The following is a 19,472-nucleotide window of genomic DNA, read 5'->3' on the forward strand; positions in this document are numbered from 1 at the left end:
ATATATATACCGTATTGTGCGCTTTTATCGTACAGATTTTCAAAATTTTTCTTACCTCAACCGCTGGCTCGTTTGCGCTGAAACTGCACACAGAGCTTGCGTATTATGGTAACTTTTGTATCGTAGCAAGTTTTACAACGGTACTTACTTAGTTGAGCCGTGCATGATGCAAAAGCATAATCGTCTGCGTCGAGATCGGCGAACCGAAGCCCAAAACACCGAGTTTTTGCTGAAGGGCGGCAGTAGCGCCATCTGTCTTCCACAATGAAATTAAACAAGAAAAACACAGCTCAGGACATCGCGACGTCGTCCTCCGACGCTTTAGGAGACCCACGAAAGCAGACGATATAAGCTGAATTGGATAGTCATTGGACGAAAAAAAGACGTAAAACAATATACTTTTAATGGCACAGCCGCGTTAAAATAGTTGTTTCTGGCATTTTTTCCGCTCAGTTGGCCGAAGCGCTTAACCCCGCGCTCCTTGCAACGCTCGCCTTGGCGGCTTGTGACGCTTTCCACTGCAGAAGACAGATGGCGCTACTGCCGCCATTCAGCAAAAACTCGGTGTTTTGAGCTTCGGCTCGCCGATCTCGACGCAGACGATTACGCTTTTTTATCATGCACGGCTCAACTAAGTAAGTACCGTTGTAAAACTTGCTGCGATACAAAAGTTACCATAATACGCAAGCTATGTGTGCAGTTTCACCGCAAACGAGCCAGCGGTTGAGGTAAGAAAAATTTTGAAAGTCTTTACGATAAAAACGCACAATACGGTATATATATAACGCTCTTTCTGCAATAAAAAACTGGTTGAAGTCAGCGCTATAGTGTCCGCCTTTTCTTCGTCCCTGTCTCAAAGTTGCCGCTGTGTTTTTACAGCTGTCTGTTCTGCCACTCGTTTAACAGGCCCCGTTAGCGGCATATTGATGTGTCTATTCGTCATTTCGGTAGGTCGGTTGTTTAAAGAAAATAATACATTTTCACTTCATTCTTTTTCCGATGGGGAAGGTATTTGTCAGGTGGGGAAGTCACTTTTTGCTTTAGGCCCGTGGTTTTTTTACAAATGACCGAATGGAAAGAATCGTATTGGAGTCTAATAACGCTTTCTTGTACTTGCTTTTACAGGACAGACACCGGGAAACTTGAGCTGACGAACTTCTCGATAAACGAGCTTAGTGGAGTGGAAGTGAATGTTCGAGCTGCTAAATACGGCGACATCATCATCAACAGACTAATCAATCGACTCGCCAAGCTGTTCAAGAGTATCCTGAAGAAGAAGGCCGAAGCGATGATCCTGGAACAAGTTAAAACCGCTCTCAAGAAGTTGAACTTAATTTTGTCACAGCAGGTATAAGCCACTGTCTTTCTCTGGCGGTTACCCCAAAACCGAATTCCAGCATTCTGACAACGCTTTAGGAGAAGGAAATTGTATTCTGACGGTTGTGTTCCCGATTTGTAAAAATCGGGAGTCAGTAAACTCTTTAAACAAGTTTATTGCTGGTCTGTTTCACTTAGTGTAAAAGTTTCAGTGCCTCAAATAAAAGTTGCTTTAATTTAGGGATAAATTTTAGCCCTTCCATTACAGGACAGCCAATTTCAACGCATCATTTCTAATGCCGTAGGCTGCAAGGACCTGTCCATGTCCGCCTTTTGGAAAAGTAAAGAGCAATGCCGGTTTGGAGCACTCTGAGCTCGGTGGCTGTGAAGAGGCTTAGAGGGCGGCAGAACTCATCACTTCTGCGCATTACGTGACCCAAGTCGTGCTTTTGGTTGATAAACCGTTAAAATGTCGCTTCGTGCAGCAATGGCGTGCCTAGGTTTTAACTTGAATGCGCTTAGTGCAGAAAACAAGAACAAAATGGCACAATGTGGCACATTGGCACAATGGGACGCAGCCCGACTGCTGATTCAAATTTTATTTAACAAAATGACATTTAAATGGACAGTCGGATGAGGCGCCACCTGTCCGAGCATGCATGGATGTAAAATGTCGGGTCAATTCATCTTTCGCTAGCTAATTTCGTATAATTCTGAACTCATCAACAGTAAACGCTAGCGAATACGTCCTAAGGTGAGTTCCCCATGTACTGCGGATAAATTTTGCAACCTACACTTCTCGAATTATTTCTGGACGCCTAACGCGAAAGATTTATCTTTCAGGCACACGGGTCAATCAGTCGCGCATTCTGGTTCCATCTTTGCCTGGAGCAAGTTTTTTTTTCTTTCGAATATCGGGTCGCACTTTTAGCCCCTTTTGGAGTGGTCTGCAAGGGTTAGTAGCACGCTGAGTTATTGCAAGGTGTGGAAGTGTTCGCGCCATCTTTCACTTAGTTACGTGGGGGACACCAGAGGTCCCACTCTCAACTTTCTGCCAGGCAGCTTACCGGCACAACAGCCTTTGCAGGGGTTTCGTAAAGGAATATAGGTACGCCATAACCACCTCGCGCAGGGCTCTGGCCTTACCTGTTGAACGTTTCTACAAGCTCTAAAGGAAATAAAAGCCGACTACAGCTTTATGCAGGTTCTCATAAATGTGCTACCACCGCCGTGAATCAGTGGCAACCGCGTTCGGCTGCTGAGCCTAAGGACGCGGGATCGAATCCTAGCCGCTGCGAACGAATTTCTCTAAAGGCTAAATTTGGAAACACCCGTGTGCTTTGCCTTGTCAGTGCAATCCTAGATAGTATAAGTTCATTATGGAACGCTGCTCTGCAGTCCTTGTGCTACACATTACACTGCAAAAAAATTCCGTGAATTTTACGTACAAACTCTCCATAACAGAACAAACGCTTGCTCTGTTGCATCTGAAATGGAGGGTCCATCCGTAACACATTCGTGAAGGTGGCTGGCCGTATTATGCATTTTCTGAAACGTATTACTCGCCGTAACTGTTGGCCCCCGGACTAGGCACCACATGACGTCCCATTTCCAATCTGTGTGGTTTACTCTCGTTCAACAATGTCCACAAACTAGCATGGCGAAAATGAGATTAACCCCATGTGCAAAGGTGAAGATCCGAGGAGGGGTGATAATCAAATTAGACCCAAGTGACGCATAATGTTGCTTCAACGTTGAGGGATTGCTACAAATTGTGAGCAACATTAAATAGCAAAGGACTTACTTTGCTATAACTTTAAAAGAAGAACGTTGACTTCATAAAAAAATATTTTCACGATGTTGCTAACCACATGACAGGGTAACAATTAATAAATGCATTTAATAAATAATTTAGAAATGCAGCTTAATGAGGTCAAGAGATAAAAAAAAATTTAGACAAAGACAATGGTTAGACAACTTCTCTAAATTGAAACTGAACACCAGCTGAAAATACATTACAAACATTACAAACAAGGTGAAAGCCGAATTTCCGTCTGCCGTTTGACAAGGAAACGAACCACTGAGAAAGCCAAAAGCATGGGCAAACAAATTTGTGAATGAAGTGCAATGTAGCAGTCACATCTTTGCTACACAACCATCAATCAAAAACGCTAACTCCTTCGCGGATAACAAAAGCACAGTCACAACAAAATATTGCTAATTGCAATGTTCAATTTATTAGGTACCTATAGCCGGCCATTCATGCCTGGTCTTCCTGCGGATAAATGAAACGCTGCCAAAAAGCAGTGAGCAGCCATAATTGCTGTAGTGACAAGGAGGATGTGCACCGTCGGTGCTGCTCCCTCATCCTGAGTAGGAAATAATAGCTGTTTTTTCTGGAATGTACTCTGGAAGCATGAATTTCTTATCCACCTTTATTTAGCTTGCACTGACACGACCCATCATGAACTCTGCAGCTTTGACAAACATGCGGGCCAGTCGACAGCCACAGAAGACTGTAGAACCCTGCTAACTTGCAAAAAACCAGTGCCCAGAAAGAAAAATTATAAAAAAAAATGACGAGTTCCTTATACGCACTATGTTTTATATGGTACTAAGAATGCTGCTAAGACATGGCATGAATATTGTTTTTTTCTGCTCAGTTACAAACTTTCTCGCCTGTGCTAACATATTACTGCAATGTAAATAATGAAACATGCCAGCATTGCACAACATGCTGTAAGACTTACAAAATACACCCCCTGCAAGGCTACCACATGCCTCTTAGATGTGGTAATGTTTATATCTACCAAACTATCTAGACTAAAATGAGACACCAAGCCTCTGACATCTGGAGATGTGTACCTCCCATGCAATTAGAGTGATTGGAGATGCTCCTCATTGATGGCATTTCAGTTGCTAGGTGTGGAAAGACCGGATATGAAGGTGAACAACTAGACACCCACTTTTTAAGCAACGTCACAATGAGCAATGTGCCTTGGCTTTTCTTCCATCCAAAAAGTTTTATGTTCCATGTTTACGTAACTGCTTGAATGTGCTCATTTTGGCTTGCTGAGAGGTTCTTTTCTTTGTTAAACTAGCTTTAACTCAGACCTCAGTCCTCTGCACCTTCTTAATTTTTTGCTAGTGTTCACCTTAAGTCATGTGTAAGCTCACGCAGATCTCTACTTTTCTACGTTTCCAACTGTCACATCTTCTCTGCCTTCGTCATGTCCATCACTGCATCCGACGCCTTTAAGTATAGTATGCTGTGTATAATCACCTTAACTAATCTGCCTATTACACATGTATTTTTGTTAGCCACCCACTCCTCTATCTGGCGCTGATAGGCCCTGAGAGTAAATAAATGAATTGTAGTCTAAGCTAAGTCTCAGCAAGCATGCATTATGTTCAGTTTATTTTACCATGTTGACCAGTAAAGAGTGGACAGAAAAAAGCTGCAAAGTAGAGCTTGACATGCCTCTCGCCCCTACACTGGAAAGCAGCAGGCAAGGCATACGTAACCACTAACGACAACGGAACATGCCAAGTATGAAGTAAATCAGTAATGTTCCTCGCATTTATCACAAGGTATACTCTCTGCTCAGTAATTTTTTACCCCCTTAGACATTCTGCAAGGAGTGCATACAATGATGTGTCACCACAATACAATGAGAATCATTAACCCTGTGCCAATACAACAGCAAAGAAATTTATGCCCAATAAATGCACTGCTTACATGCAACCAAGAGGCAAGAATGGGCCAACCTGGCACATATATGGAAAATAAGCTCAAAATTATAAAGAATGACATTTGAGCAGCCGCTCATTCCCCCACCCCCTCCCACAAAAAAAATATGAAAAAGGGTCCTCTTCACACGGCACGTTTGAAAGATGCGGCTGTAATATTTGCGAAAGTTCAACTACGTGTGAAATTCAGATATAAATAACGCCAACGCATGCGGTTGGAAGCGAGGCGCCAGGGCGCGGGCAAACAGTAATCGTCTTCAGGTATCGACTGGTTCCACCTCCTGAGGGCCGCTGCTCGACGAATACCACTCAAGGCCACGTTCACATCCAACAAGCTTGTAATAAACTTTACACAGGTGTTTATCATGATGCAGCAGCAGCTCATCAGTGCTATTGGCCAGTGCTGAATTTTTTAGCTTGATAAACGCAATCATCCACCGAAACGTGTGTCGACTGTTCCTCGCCAGATTCTTGCAGTCCCACGAGGGTGAGCAGCTTTTCCGCCGGCTTCAAGTCTCCTCTTTCGTGCAGGGCCACTGGCATTGTAACGCACATTCTGCACGGTCGTTTTACTATGCATCGATGCCGCATGGGACAGCAAGCGGTTGTACACTCAAATGCGGCGTACAGGCCACACACATACACACACCGTAACGACAATACAGCGCGCAGGACGCACGCAGCGAACACGGAAGAACAAAAACCGTTCTAAAGCACCTGTTCACTCAACACCACACACAATCCGCACATTGTTCCGACTGCGGGCTTGGCTAGCGCTTCGACTCGTCACGGCCAAGCTGCATGCACTGCGCTCTTGTGGTAACAACGCTCATGAAACGAAAAGAAAATTTTAATATGTAAAACCATTCAAATTGTCAGCTAAAAAAGCTACGGTAAAATTAAATACATCTGATATGTTTTCAAGGTGGTGCGCTTTTGCGGCGTCAGCAACATAAGTATGGACGCGAATACGCGAATGACGCTATGAATTTCCCGTGCATCTCTACTAGCCACCATAGCTACCATAGCTCTGCAAATGGCATCGTGCTCGGCGTTTTGCGCGGCTGACTTGCCCGCATAAATTTTACTTCCTCCGTGCACACATGCTTGGTGAGGTGAACGGTGGTCGGTGCGAACAGTTTGAAGTTTAATCGACTGAAAATTGCTCAAGGAAAGTCAGGGGCGTTGCATTTTTATTGTTTCTGTGCATCGCGAGTGACTGGCGGCAGCCACACGGCGTCGTCTCCGGTTTGGTGAACTTGTGAGGTGAGCAATTTGTTTTCAGATTTAAAAGCGGTTTTTTGTTTCTATTGTAACCCTGTGTCTCGTCGCATGTTATGTTCACGGTAACATCAGCGCAACGTGCATGCGCTTTCTGTCTCTATTTGAAGTAACATTGGTCGATCAGCGTAAACTTCTGGATTCAATTAAGCACAGGCTGTCCATGTTGGTAGTGCGTTTCGAATGTGCTTTGAGATCATTCTGCGCTCGAGATGGTCTTGTGATAATTTATTTATTACCAGGTATAGTCTAGAGATTAGGAACCGTTCATCCCACTGCAACAGTGCTGAAAAGCTGTTTTGTGTTCATGCATCTGCTGTCCTTAAACTTTTCGGTAATCATTCGCGTGGTTCCTTTGGATCTGGACAACCGGCTACTGTTGCTAGGGACGCCTCGCAGCAGAGCCCTTGGGGACGCCCAGTGGGTCAGCTGTTTGTCCAGGTGCAAAGTTACCTAAGGTACCATTCCAGACTTTTTTTTTCCTGTCCATCAATCTCATATTCCTTGCAAAAATTACAGTATGTAATTAGGCACTAAAAAAATTGGTAACTTATACACATTTCAGTACAGTTGAGAGAAATGAAATTAAAATTGGTTTTTGAGGAAAGGAAATGGGGCAGTAACTGTGTCTCGGTGGGCTCCTGAACCTAAGGGAAGGAATAAACGAGGGAGTCTAGAGAAAAATGCACATGCAGCATCAGTATTCTCTCTGTAGACTTTTCGAGACCTGGATTCATTCCTTCCAGGACAGTGCCAAGCAGTAGGTGAACTGCACACAAATTTATTTTCCTCTGGTGCAAAGTAAAGAGTGAAAATGTTCTAAGACAAGTTTCATTCTCACTGCATTTGCTCAAAGCATAATATGAAATGCTGTATTTCTTATACCCTGGTTTCCTTTACTTTGAGCAGTAGGTGTTGACAATGAACATCAAGGCAACTCCACTCTCATTGCTTATTGCTGCTTTTAGGTTTCCTCCATGATTTTCTGTTTGCTCAGTCCTGGCCTGAACATATTTTCTTCTGCTGCTTAGCTTCGAACTATTGGCTAGGTTACATGGTTCTACTACTTCTATGTTCACTGTGAGGTTTGAGAGCTTGTTGCTTTGTTCTTTTTTTATAAGCATATTTGTCTTCTCGAGGCTGATAGGCAGTCCGGAACAGAGACCACATGCATTGTTTATGTTAAGATGATGACATGATAGCCTAACACATCGTATCGTTGCCATTCGAGCCCCCTGTGTTGCACTGGGAGCAAAAAAGTTTAGTGGAAGTCGCAATGAGGCGCACTTTTGTTTAGACTAGTGCAAAGGTTTACTGTTGCTTCGCAGTATAGTGCTCCCACCTGTTGCGCACGAGCATTTATATGGCTGTTAAATACTACTATCAAGGATTTAGCCATTGTAATGTCGCAGGTCTGTTGTGTAGGATTTCAGATCATTGTCTTGCACTGTCCCCGAAGCCTGTTGTGTGTCAGTTACGCCACTATGCTGTTGTATTTCTGTCCAGTGTAAAAAATATTTTCTGTGATTATGCTACACGCACAGGTTCATGGGGAAGTAAATATTTTGTGTCGCTTCAACCGGGTAATGCTTCAGAATGAACACATGCACAAACCCATGCTGTTAAAAGCCTTGGCTTGTGTAACCCATGTGTGAGGAGAATACTATTATGGCAGGGATTCTTGCATTGCAACCTTTTAAATTCCTTTTTTGTAAAAAGAATGACGTGAGGTTTCATGAGTTACAGCTCTCTTTCATTGCTTGCTCAGAGAAAGCGTTTATTGTAAGTAAGCAGTAGTCGCTTTTTTCTATTGTTCAAGGAGCAGCATCAGCATGCCTCATCATTTTTGTCTTGAATGACTGAAGGGGCTTCCAGAGCATTGCCTTCTTTTTTTCTTGTTGTTTATTCAGCATGCAATATTGTGTCTATAGATTGCTTTTTAGCATTATTTTGCGTTCTCCCAAGCAAATTTTAGCCGACCAAATTCAGAATCACCTTGTATTGGCCTTACATGCTCGCTATTAATGCAGAAGTAATTATATGCCACACTAAACACCAAATCTACATCCTTCAGAGTGGGTCTAGAAGCTTGTCTCCAGACTCTTGCCTTCAAGGAGTTCTTACAGGTTTCACATATCTGCTTGGTGTTGGAAGTGACAGCCTTTTTTACTTTGCAGCGAGGTATACATTTAGAAAGGGTTCATATATGTGTATTAGGTAGATCTCTTAACCAGAAACAGGAATCAGGCTAGCTGCATACTCAAGCTGAAATCACACAGGTGAAATATTTTGTCTTGTTCATAGGCGCTGTTTGCATTTCATTCCAGCCTGATTGTGCACTACTGCCATAGCAGGTACCCTATCTAAACGGGACACTATCTTGTGGCAAATCATGCGCATATGTTTTAGACACGTGTGTGAAGAAATGTGCAGCTACAAACATTGCATACTTGGTTATTCATAATGCTTTTTTTTTTCTCATGTGCATAGAACAATGTCCAGCTACATTGCTTGCTTTGTTGTTACTACTTCTATTTTTCCGGTGATATTAAACTACATATTAATCTCAGAGACCCGATGTTCAACTGAATGATCCTTCTGTGTCCCACTAGGAAGGCAAAAGCATCACGCCTAGGGCTCATTCACCGCCCTTCAACCCTCTTTTGGTTTCAGTCGGTCAGTTATGCTATTAATGAATATAATCACTATATAGCACAAGTATCAAGTATATATGAAAATATATTTTTGGCTAAATGAGGTTAACAACTTTTCCACTCTGCACAATGGTATGGTTGGTCTTGTACATCTTTACTTCGGTGTTAATGTTTCTTTTGTGGTTGCTGTCTAAATAACTTTGCCTGCCTATTGTATCCTAAGTCCTTTTATGCCTGTCTTCCTACTGGCTCTCTCCCTTTTCAGTCACTCCTTTTTCCTTTAAACTGGCAATTGGTCACAAGCCTGCTGTGGGAATGGCAGCTAGCACTAGGCCCCTTTTTTCATCGAACCTGCACTGCTAATATTAACACTAATAGTGTTGTATCAGTATTTATGTGATACTGCATTTTTTGTTATACATAAACAGTTGGCTAAGCCAATGGTAGCGGTGTTGAATATCACAATATTTCATGCATATACCTTGCATGCAATATCAGTATCACTTTATTCCCAGGCGTCAGCATAAGAAAAAAAAAGTGTACATTTTATATGAACAGAAGATGTTACATAAAACTATATCAGTATATTCACTATTACACTACCCTCTGTTTCTTTCAGCTCGGCCGTTTGGCTGTAGATATTTTGTGCTTCTTTCCTAGTTTAGTCCACTCAAACTAAAACTGCGTTCTGTGTTGCAGGTAGAATCTACAATGAATGCCGCACTGTGTCTTGTAAGCAGGAGGCGGTGTTAATGGAGCCATGAACTTTTCTTGCGGATGACTGGTGTTGGCTTTATTATGCACTGAACCTCAAGTGGGAAGAGGAAAATGTCGTGTTGGATTTCTGCAGAGGTGAGACATCATGGTGAATCTACCAGTGCGAAAGACGAGACAAGAGACAAGACAGTCGCTGAGTCGCGGCCATAGTTTATTGAAGTGAATAGGGAATACATGAAGAAGCCAAGCAACACCACAAACCACACAATTACAGACAAGCATACATGACAACATGAGTCAATGGCCCTGAACATTCCCCTGATCGAGATAGTCCAGCTCATTGCGTGTTAGTGCGATAGACAACACACTTGCACATTAGTCACCGAGTCGTAAGGTGTGTCTAGCCTCAATAATCTACCATTTAATCTTCTCTGAATTTACTGCCAAAATGTGTGCTGCCAAAAGAAAAGGGTAGCAGCCTTCAAATCCCTTGCAATATACAGAAAAGTTAGAACCCCTACCCTCTTGTGCTCCTGTAATCTTACATTGATACACCTTCCAGTTTGACCTATATAGACCCGACCACAAGATAGAGTGTCTGATACCATGTTCATTTTACAAGGTACATATACATTTCACACCACATGTGTAGTTTTCTCTAGCCACATTAACAGAATTATTCTTAACAATTTTACATATTTTAAACAACTTATTAGGGGCCAAGAAAATCGCTTTTCCATCATACCTTCTGGCCGCATTTTTCAATTTGTACGACAATCTATGTGCGCACGGTAACACAACCGGTCTTTTGGCATCTCGCTGGCTGGCCCCGGCCTGATTGCGCCGGTCGCCGTGAAAAGCTTTCGGCTTCTTTAACAATTTATTGTATGCTCTTGCAATAACATGGTTAGGAAATCCTGCGTTCATTAACCTAAAATGTGCTCTTGGAAACTAGTCGTCATGCTAAGAAAGCATGACTTCATCAATTCTGAGCCCAGGCTTGACAGTCCAATGCTATCTTTCACTAGCTTGTAATAGTCAACCTGTGTCCAAGTAGCAGCTTAACACTCCTGGGTGAATATCACCAGCACACATGGTGTGTGCAGATCAAGGTAAGGTCCAGAAACCGCAGCTCTTTTTGTGGCGACATTTGCTCCAAGGTAAACCTAAGAATATGTTCATATGCCAAATTATCAGAACCTTTGTAAAAGACCAGAAAATCATCAACATAGCAAAAGATTTTCTCCCCCAGTCCATGCAAGTCCTTGACAATCATTCTATACACCCTACTTAAAATATCTCTTAGCACAAGGCCCATCTTCGAACCACTACATATACCAGATTTTTGATCACATACTACACTGCAGTACTCTACAGCCATTCTCTTAAAATAAATGCTATTCACTAGCATGCTCTTCAGATAAATTTCAGAAAAGGGTTCTTGCAAAATTTTGTCTGGTTATTTGCAAAAGCATTTGTCTACTTCGCATCTTGAAGATCCGTTTCTTGTACTCAATTCGCAGCGTGGTTGAGTATCTGAAGAATGGCAATCCAGCAGATTGTCTGGTGGTTAGTGTCGATGTAGAACTATTTTATTCCATCCCGTATGAGGACCTTATGAAAAGCTTGTGAATGTGTATATCGGAGCACAATGATGAGCTTGTGTTTAGGAACAGGTGCGTAATAGTCTTTTTTTTGGACTTACCTCCTTTTATTTGAAGAGCATGTTTCTGGAGTATGGCTGTGCGGCATATGTTCAAAAGTCTAGTATATGTATCGATTGAATGCCTCTGTGCTAAGTAATATTCTCTTAAGCAGGCTGGATGGAGTGATTGCCAAGAACTTGCATGGGCTGGGGGAAAATCTTTCACTGCGTCTGATTTTCTGGTCTTTTACAAAAGGTTGCGATAGTGTGGGACCTGTGCATATTGCCAAGTTGTTTAAGGAGCAAGGCCTTTCTTTAACTTAGCATTTCCTTAGAGGAAATGTCCCATCAAAAAGAGCTGCGGTTTCTGGGCTTCACCTTGATGTTCTGCACATGCCATGTATGCTGCCGATATTCACCCAGGAGGGTCAAGCAGCTACTTGACTATTGGCCGAATCATTCTAAGCTAGCGAAAGATAGCATTGCGTCATCTAGGCTAGGCTCGGTATTGATGAAGTGATGCTTTCACAGCATGACAAGTGGTCTCCATGAGCAGATTTTAAGGCTTATGAAAGCATTATTCCCCAACCATGCAGGAGTGTGTGATAAATTGTTAAAGCTGAGCATATAAGATTGATCAAGTTGGTCAGACATGCTAAAGGTAAGAATGGCATAGCATCATGTAACGAGGACAGCAGGAGAGCACACACGCATTAGTGCCAACCTTGGAGCAGATACAGAATCCAAGAGCGTGTGCTTGACATTCAGCGTTGGCAGTCAAGGATCGGGCTCATTCAATCTTGAATGTTCAAATCAGTGTTTTCTCATTTCCTTGACTGTCGGTGCTGATTGTCAAGCTCGTGCTCTTGGATTCTGTACACACTCCAAGGTTGGCACTTGTGCGTGTGCTTGTTGTCCTGCTGTCCTTATTACTTGGTGCTGCGCCATTCTTCCCTTTAGCATGTTAAAGCTAAAACCCCTTCACAGGGATTGGCAGGATACGGCCGGGGCCAGCCATCGAGATACCAAAAGATCGACTGTGTTACTGTACATACGTAGATTGTCGCACAATTTGAAAAATGTGGTCAGAAGGTATGACGCAGAAATGGTGCTCTTGGCCCCTAATAAGTTCTCTACAAACTGTAAAATTGTTAAGAATAATTTTGTGAATTCGGTCCTGGAAAAGCATATGTGCCTTGTAAAATGTATGTGGCGCATCGGATACTGTTATCTTGGGGTTGGGTTTATGTTGGTCAAACTCGAAAGTGTGTGAATGTAAGACTACGGGAGCACAAGAGATATTTGGATATTGGTAGGGGTTCTAACTTATCTGTACATCGCAAGGAATGTGAAGGCTGCTAGCCATTCCTTTTGGCAACACTCATTTTGGCGATACATTCGGAGCAGATTAACCGGAAAATTATCGAGGCTAGACACATCTTATGACTCGGTGACAAATCTGTGAGTGTGCTGTCCATCGTGTTAATATGCAACGAGTTGGACTATCTAGATGAGAGGAAAGTTAAGAGCGATCTTTTACTCATGTTGTGGTATAGCATATCTGTGACTGTGTGGTTTGTGGTGTTATTTGGCTTTTCTATGTACTCCCTGTTTACTTCAATAAACTTCAGTTGCGAGTCAGCGCCTGCTTTGTCTCCTTTCTTGTCATTGTCTCGTGCTGGTATGTTCACGTACTTGCAGAGTAGATTCACTGAATTGTATACTTGCAGAGGCTTGTGAAGAAAAACCAGAGGAATTTTCTTTCCTTTGTCTGGAATGGAAGTTAAAAATTTTTTTTCGCGTAGCTAGATGGTTGCAGCATGAAATTCCATTCTGGAAGGGTAAACCCACTAAATTGTACATTTTGTCTGCAAGGGTACTGATGCTTGCATGATACTGAAAACATTCGCCCAGGCTATCTGGCTAGTTTCCTTCTTCCTTGTGCCCAGATTTTTTTAAACAATACTTTGTCAGATTTATTTTGACCAGAATTTCTAACATGTTAATTACACCACATTTTGTGATCATATACAACAAAATTAAAACATGATGATCACTGGTGTATGGTTTAGTCTGGGGTAGAATGATGAGAAGTACCTAGTATATAGTAAAATTTAATATTACTAGTCTAACATAAACAAAATTGCTCTTTTTTTTAGTGGAAAATTTTGCTACCAGTGAGTCGGAGCGGCATGGCATGATGAAGACTTGGACAGTGTGCATTCCAAAGTACCTGTATTCATGTCGGCACGAGAACTTGCGCACAGTGCTTCAAACAGTTGGTGAGTACCTTGGTGCTGTGCTTCTGCTTAGATAGGTAAATATTTGATTTTAAATGTGCCTGAAGAAGCCAATTGGCCTAAACGAGTGCACACTAAGTCAATACAAACACCATGACGTGAACAGACATAATACAGAAAAATGGTCACAAATACGATGATAATAATAGTAAAGAAAAACTAGCATAATGAGTAAACAATGAAAACAGCAAATTAGGCAAATATTTCTGTGTCATAAAAAGTTGAATTGTGTTATTTGCAAATGAGTCATTGGTGAAATGGCATGCTTGTCAGGATAAAATCTATCATAGCATTTGGTGGTTTTTCCCTGAGGCACACGAAATCGCAGTGACATCAATAACGGCTCACAGTCAATAGAGCCGAGCACTACTTTATGTAGAAAATCCATGTCATAAAGGGTAGACATACCAAGGTCTGCTAGAAGAAAGTCGTAGTCTTAGAAACGACAGCGCTCAATATATCTATCACAAAGGATGCATACAATCTTCTGCTGAACATTTTCGATTTCATCGCCAGAGGTAACAGAGGCACTATTCTAAGCTACTGATGCAAACTCAAGACGTGGCATCACGAGAGCACAGTAGCCAAATTATGTTTTTAATCTGAATAAGAGTGTGTATCTGAAAATTTGAGCAAAAATTGAGTAGCATTTAGATATTCTTGCACGAAATACCACTGTTAAAATTGGTTATAAATGATATGTCTCACATGTACGCTTGTCTGCTGAATATAGTAAGCATGGTTTGCGACCTGAGTGCCTCCGATGTATGAAAAAAAATGGCCAGGTTACTGCATGACGCGTGGAGCAACCCAGTGTAGCACATTCAGGCTTCATGGAGTGGAGAATGAAGGCAGTAATAACTTTAATAGAAAACACAGGACCAGGAAGCTGACAGAACGCACTGACACTCGGTGGATGAAGGGCATTATGGAGTTGCCTGTCGTGTTGTGCAAGATGGAGGTCGCACAGACAGATGTTAAACATGAGTCGATGCAGATACCTTCTGTCATTACGTAGTACTCACTGCAGAACTCAACAAAAAAGAAGCAAAGGTAACAGCTGAGCATGGCCAGACTCTTGTGCTTTCCTCCGCAAGCAATCTGGAAGCGCAACTCTTCAAAGTTTTATGCTTTCGCTCGACATATACATCATCACTGCATGTGTCGAGGAAAAGTACATACCCTTAATGTCAAATGACATAGCACTTACAGGACTCAGTAACAGCTTACTTAGGTGTTCTGATGCATCTACAGGGCACCTTATGAGAGATTCTTAGGCTTCAGAGCACTCAATCTACAGGGCGCCTCATGAGAAATTCTTAGGCTTCAGAACACTCAGCCCTTGCAGAAATTGTTTCAAAGTTTGTTGCCACATGGACCTCTTCGTAATAATGACCCTAAAAGCGAGCCTTCCTTTAGTGACACAAAAAAAGGCCTAGGACATGGGTCTTTTTTGCTCCTTCATTAGAACCAAAATGTTTGCGAGCGAGATCTTTCACAGATATGGAATGATTTCACGAAATGTCAAAGAGAAGACTGAAGCTGTGCGAAGCAATACCAGCAACAGCCCTGCCGTGGTGGCTCAGTGGTTATGGCGCTCGGCTGCTGACCCGAAAGGCGAAGGTTCGATCCCGGCCACGGCGGCCAAGTTTCGATGGAGGAGAAATTCTAGGGGCCCGTGTGCTGTGCGATGTCAGTGCACGTTAAAAAACCCCAGGTGGTCGAAATTTCCGGAGCCCTTCAACACGGCGTCCCTCATAGGCTGAGTTGCTTTGGGACGTTAAACCCTAATAACCAAACCAAGCGATACCAGTTACAAACACATCAGAGCTGTTGAAGAAGCTGAAAGATTCATGCCTTCATCTTTTTTCTACATCAGACACATGACTACACTATGTCTTTCTCGGCCATCATTTTGAAAAGGTTAACATGGCAGCGGCCTTCGGTTAAATTTCTGCAAGGAGCCCTTTGTGGAAACTTAAGCATCTGTTCCTCGTGAGGCGCACTGAAGAGATATTTGAATACCTTAGTGAGCTGCAACCAGCACCTGTGGCTGCATTTTCACTGACATCATAGATTAGTACATTTTCTTGCAGATGCTGAGATAATGGAAACTATGACTGAAAGCATAACGTTTCGGGGAAGTATGCTTCCTGATTGCTTGTGGGCAAGTGCTGTGTAACCACCAATCCAATGGGTACAAGCTTTCTCCTCACCTGGTGCTCGTCTTCTTTAGGGTGAAATGCCTGCCAAATGGTTCATTGCCCCACCTTGAGATGAAGAAAATACCTTGTGCCATGGTGCTCTTTGTCCTCAGATTCCCTCGCGCCATCAAAAATCACAATCATCATCATGCTTGTGGACAAGTGTCTGGCCTTTTTCAGATGTTACCAATGTTCCTTGCTCACTAAGTTGTGCATTGAGTACTATGTAATGAAAGGCATCTGCATTGAATTGTATTTGGCACCCATCCTTAGCTACTTTCTATTTGCACAAAATTGTAGACAACCGTAAAGACTTTCATGCACACAGTGGTGTCCGAGTAAGCACATTTTGTCTGCTTCTTCCTGGCCCTGTGGTTTTTGCTGTTTACTGTTATGAGAAATGAATTTTAGGCAATGAATAATATTGGTTTGGTTCTCAGTAAATGGCTTTTACAAGCTTCTACGAAAGCCGATTGTTCAATAGCGGATGGTTCAAATGTATTTGTGAAATTTATAATAGGTGTTGTGTGGCTACTAAATGAGGATTTTTTTATCCTTTCAGATGGATCCGACAGCAATGTTTAGAGGTACAATGTGTGCAATTTTTCATGAAAATAAAACGTATGTACTTGTACTCAACCAAACACTTGCCACTCTTTCATTCTAAGTTGCATTCTTTGTACGTGTGCAATACATAAAATGCATGAAAGTCTTGTACATAATACTTATTTCCTCGGCCTCTGGACTGCTATATCTGCAGTGAACGTTCTGGGCAGAAGCTATACACAGATGCATGTGCATGTACTACTGAAAGTATTATCGAGAGCAAAAATAACAGACCCCTGACAGCGCGTGCCGATCTGTGCCAAACTGCATGCAAGCGCCGCTTGACGAAGCACTCCAGATGCTGAGACGAGCGCAGTGGCACGCAATGCGTAGCGCCCCTCGAGATGGGCGCACGCCACTGCGCTGGTCTCGGCACTAGGAGCGCTTCGTCAGGCGGTGCTCGCATGCAGTTTGGCGCGGATCGGCACGCGCTGTCAGGGGTCTATTATTTTTGCTCTCGATAGTACATAATTACAATACTAGGCCGTAATGCCTGTATTTCATTTTACAATGAGAGCTGTTAAAGGCATATCTTGCGGTTCTGGGGCATCGTTGGCATGACATGGAGGAGAAACAAGAAGCAAAGGAGAGTGGTGCATAATGGCGTGAACTAGCTCTTGCACCATTCGTGTCTCTATGCACAGAGTGTGCCGTTCTAGATCAGATGACTGCCAAGTGAACGGAGGAAGTATGCATACACATTACGGGACCTTTAATAAGAACACAACAGAAGCATTCGTTGCAAAGAAACGATTTCATTCTCGTTCATAGCATAGCGTAACTTTCCGTTACCAAGAATGTGACAACCGTCGGACGGAGTCGCTGTATTCATGTTGCGGAAAACCCTCCGGCAACGCATTACCAGCGGGTTTCTCTGTACTGAGGAGCATTTTTTTTTACAGTGTACCTATGCACACTTTCGGAGCGTTAGACCCGCGTGCCATGTTCACATGCGCACAAAAAAGAAGGAAAAGATGTTTGCTAGCCGCGGCAGCTGCCATCTTATCTAGAAGCACATCAGCAGCGGCCAACGGAGATAAAAGAGGCAGGTAGAGAAGGGGCGGGGAATAAAGAGTGGAGCCACAGGAAGAAAGGACAGGGTAGGGTGAGACACCGTACTACACAGTGTACAAAAACTACATAGGGTTGAAGTGAAGTAAAGTGCGGAGCTCGCGCGCATGTGTAGAAAGTTCTCTGCGCGAGGGCGCAGGGACGCACCTGCATATCGAGCAGAGCAGCCACGTGGTGTCCCGCCCGGGCGCAGGTGCATTGCCTCGAGCGTGCTTAAACACCACCACTCGTTTCACGCTCCTCGCGCTGCGAACGCACAGTGACAAAACATGTTTTCGGGACAGTGCGTCCGCATTTTTATTTCTAGAGGCAGAACGCACGAACGTGCACATGCAAACATGGAGACGAGGCAAGCATGACGAGCGCAAATAATACAAAACGAAATCTGTTTTAAAAACAACCAGCAGGATTTTCCTGCCCGAGCCACATCCTGCGTGGGTGCTGCGACGAGGTGTTTTCCTCCTGCGCGAACGCAGCAACAGTCCTCTGCGAAGGTCGTAAGCAGCATTGTCTGCAGCATTAGAGGCTGTTGTCGGAACTTTACACGCTTTATACTGAAAGTTGTTGGTGCCCCATGAATTAAGCGGTACCGAAAGCGGCGGTGATTCCGATCTTTAACGACTGCCGAGCACACTCGGTGTTTTCGCTGCTGGCTTGTTGTTTCTGGTTTGGTTTATTGGGGTTTAACGTCCCGAAGCAACTTAGGCTATGAGGGACGCCGTAGTGAAGGGCTCCGGGAATTTCGACCACCTGGGGTTCTTTAACGTGCACTGACATCACACAGCACACGGGCCTCTAGAATTTCTCCTCCAAAGAAATTCCAGCCGCCGCGGCCGGGATCGAACCCGCGTCTTTCGGGCCAGCAGCCTAGCACCATAGCCACTGAGCCACCGCGGCGGGGTCTTGTTGTTTCTATTTGCTTCTATTTGCTGCACAGGTACGCGTCCGCGTGCTGTCATGTCAGCCACGTGATCTTATTCTTATCGACTCACACAATCATTACCACGTGCTGGCAAGATTAGTTAACGAGGAGAACGATTACTTCTTTCTCAAGCTGAGCCACTGAAGTTTGACTACAAATTTATCGGCACGTTCTTGTTATGTGATACGCTTTCGAAAAGCGAGTAGCATCGCTGTAAGCATAACGGCTTAGAATTAAGCGTGAGGCGACAAGGACATATGGAAAGAAAAAGCACGCGCACGAGTGAATTCAGCGTCCGCTTGTCTGAGAAGTAAAATTATAGAGCAACAAACGCACCGCATTCTTTCTTTATTTAAAGTCCAGCTCCCTCTTGAAAGGGGATGCAAAATTATCATGATCATCATGATCAGGGAGGCTACGCCCGCTGAAAGTAAAAAGGTCTGTCCAATATTTACCCTCTTCTGTGCCAGCTGCGGCCTCCTTACTCCTCCAAACTTCTTTATCTTATCCCCCTCCTGAACGTCAGCCGCCCCCTGTTAGCCGTGCAATCTTTGCAATCTACTTCGTTACTTTTAATGACCAGCTACTGTTTAACCTCCCCGCCTTTCCTCCTCTATTCTTCCTCCTCCTCCTTTAATGACGTTGGCCTTTTCCGATTCCTCTTCTTGAGTTCAACTACAGGATATTTTTATTTCGCCTTACCTGACCTGTTGCGTGACCTACCAAATACTTTTAAGGCGAAAGCCTTTAATGCCTCATCGTTGTCGACAGATGGTTGTCACCCGCTCAGTGTCACGCTTTTCGATTGGTCCAAATGGTTACGTCAGAGTGCGCGGATTAGAAGTAACGTGGTCACCCACAGACGCCTGGCGCCCCCTTTTGGAACAGACGACAACTAATATAAAATAGTTGTCCGCTCTGGAAGGGGGCGTAAGGCGTCCGTGGTTGACCACATTGCATACCTGATTACTGCGAACAGTGCCATGGATAACAACCGAACTCATC

At 43.5% G+C, this 19,472-nt stretch overlaps 1 protein-coding gene and 1 long non-coding RNA gene across 2 annotated transcripts in view; both read left to right on the top strand.

Moving 5' to 3' along the window:
- Positions 1 to 1,492, top strand: part of LOC149326799 (uncharacterized) — a 51,746-nt gene extending 50,254 nt beyond the window's left edge. The window contains exon 3 of the mRNA XM_089562334.1: positions 1,126 to 1,492. Within this exon, the coding sequence (XP_089418460.1) occupies positions 1,126 to 1,354 (229 nt within the window). The 3' untranslated portion in view covers positions 1,355 to 1,492. The remainder of the gene's footprint in view (positions 1 to 1,125) is intronic.
- Positions 1,493 to 9,730: 8,238 nt separating this feature from the next.
- LOC149326801 (uncharacterized) lies at positions 9,731 to 16,273 on the top strand. Its single transcript, XR_016285935.1, has 3 exons — positions 9,731 to 9,854; positions 13,524 to 13,646; positions 15,901 to 16,273. It is a non-coding gene; the product is annotated as an uncharacterized LOC149326801 (long non-coding RNA).
- The last annotated feature ends 3,199 nt before the right edge of the window (positions 16,274 to 19,472 follow it).

Source organism: Amblyomma mixtum, chromosome 10, assembly GCF_055824585.1.
Source record: "Amblyomma mixtum isolate Tamu chromosome 10, ASM5582458v1, whole genome shotgun sequence".
NCBI classification, from domain to species: Eukaryota; Metazoa; Arthropoda; class Arachnida; order Ixodida; family Ixodidae; genus Amblyomma; species Amblyomma mixtum.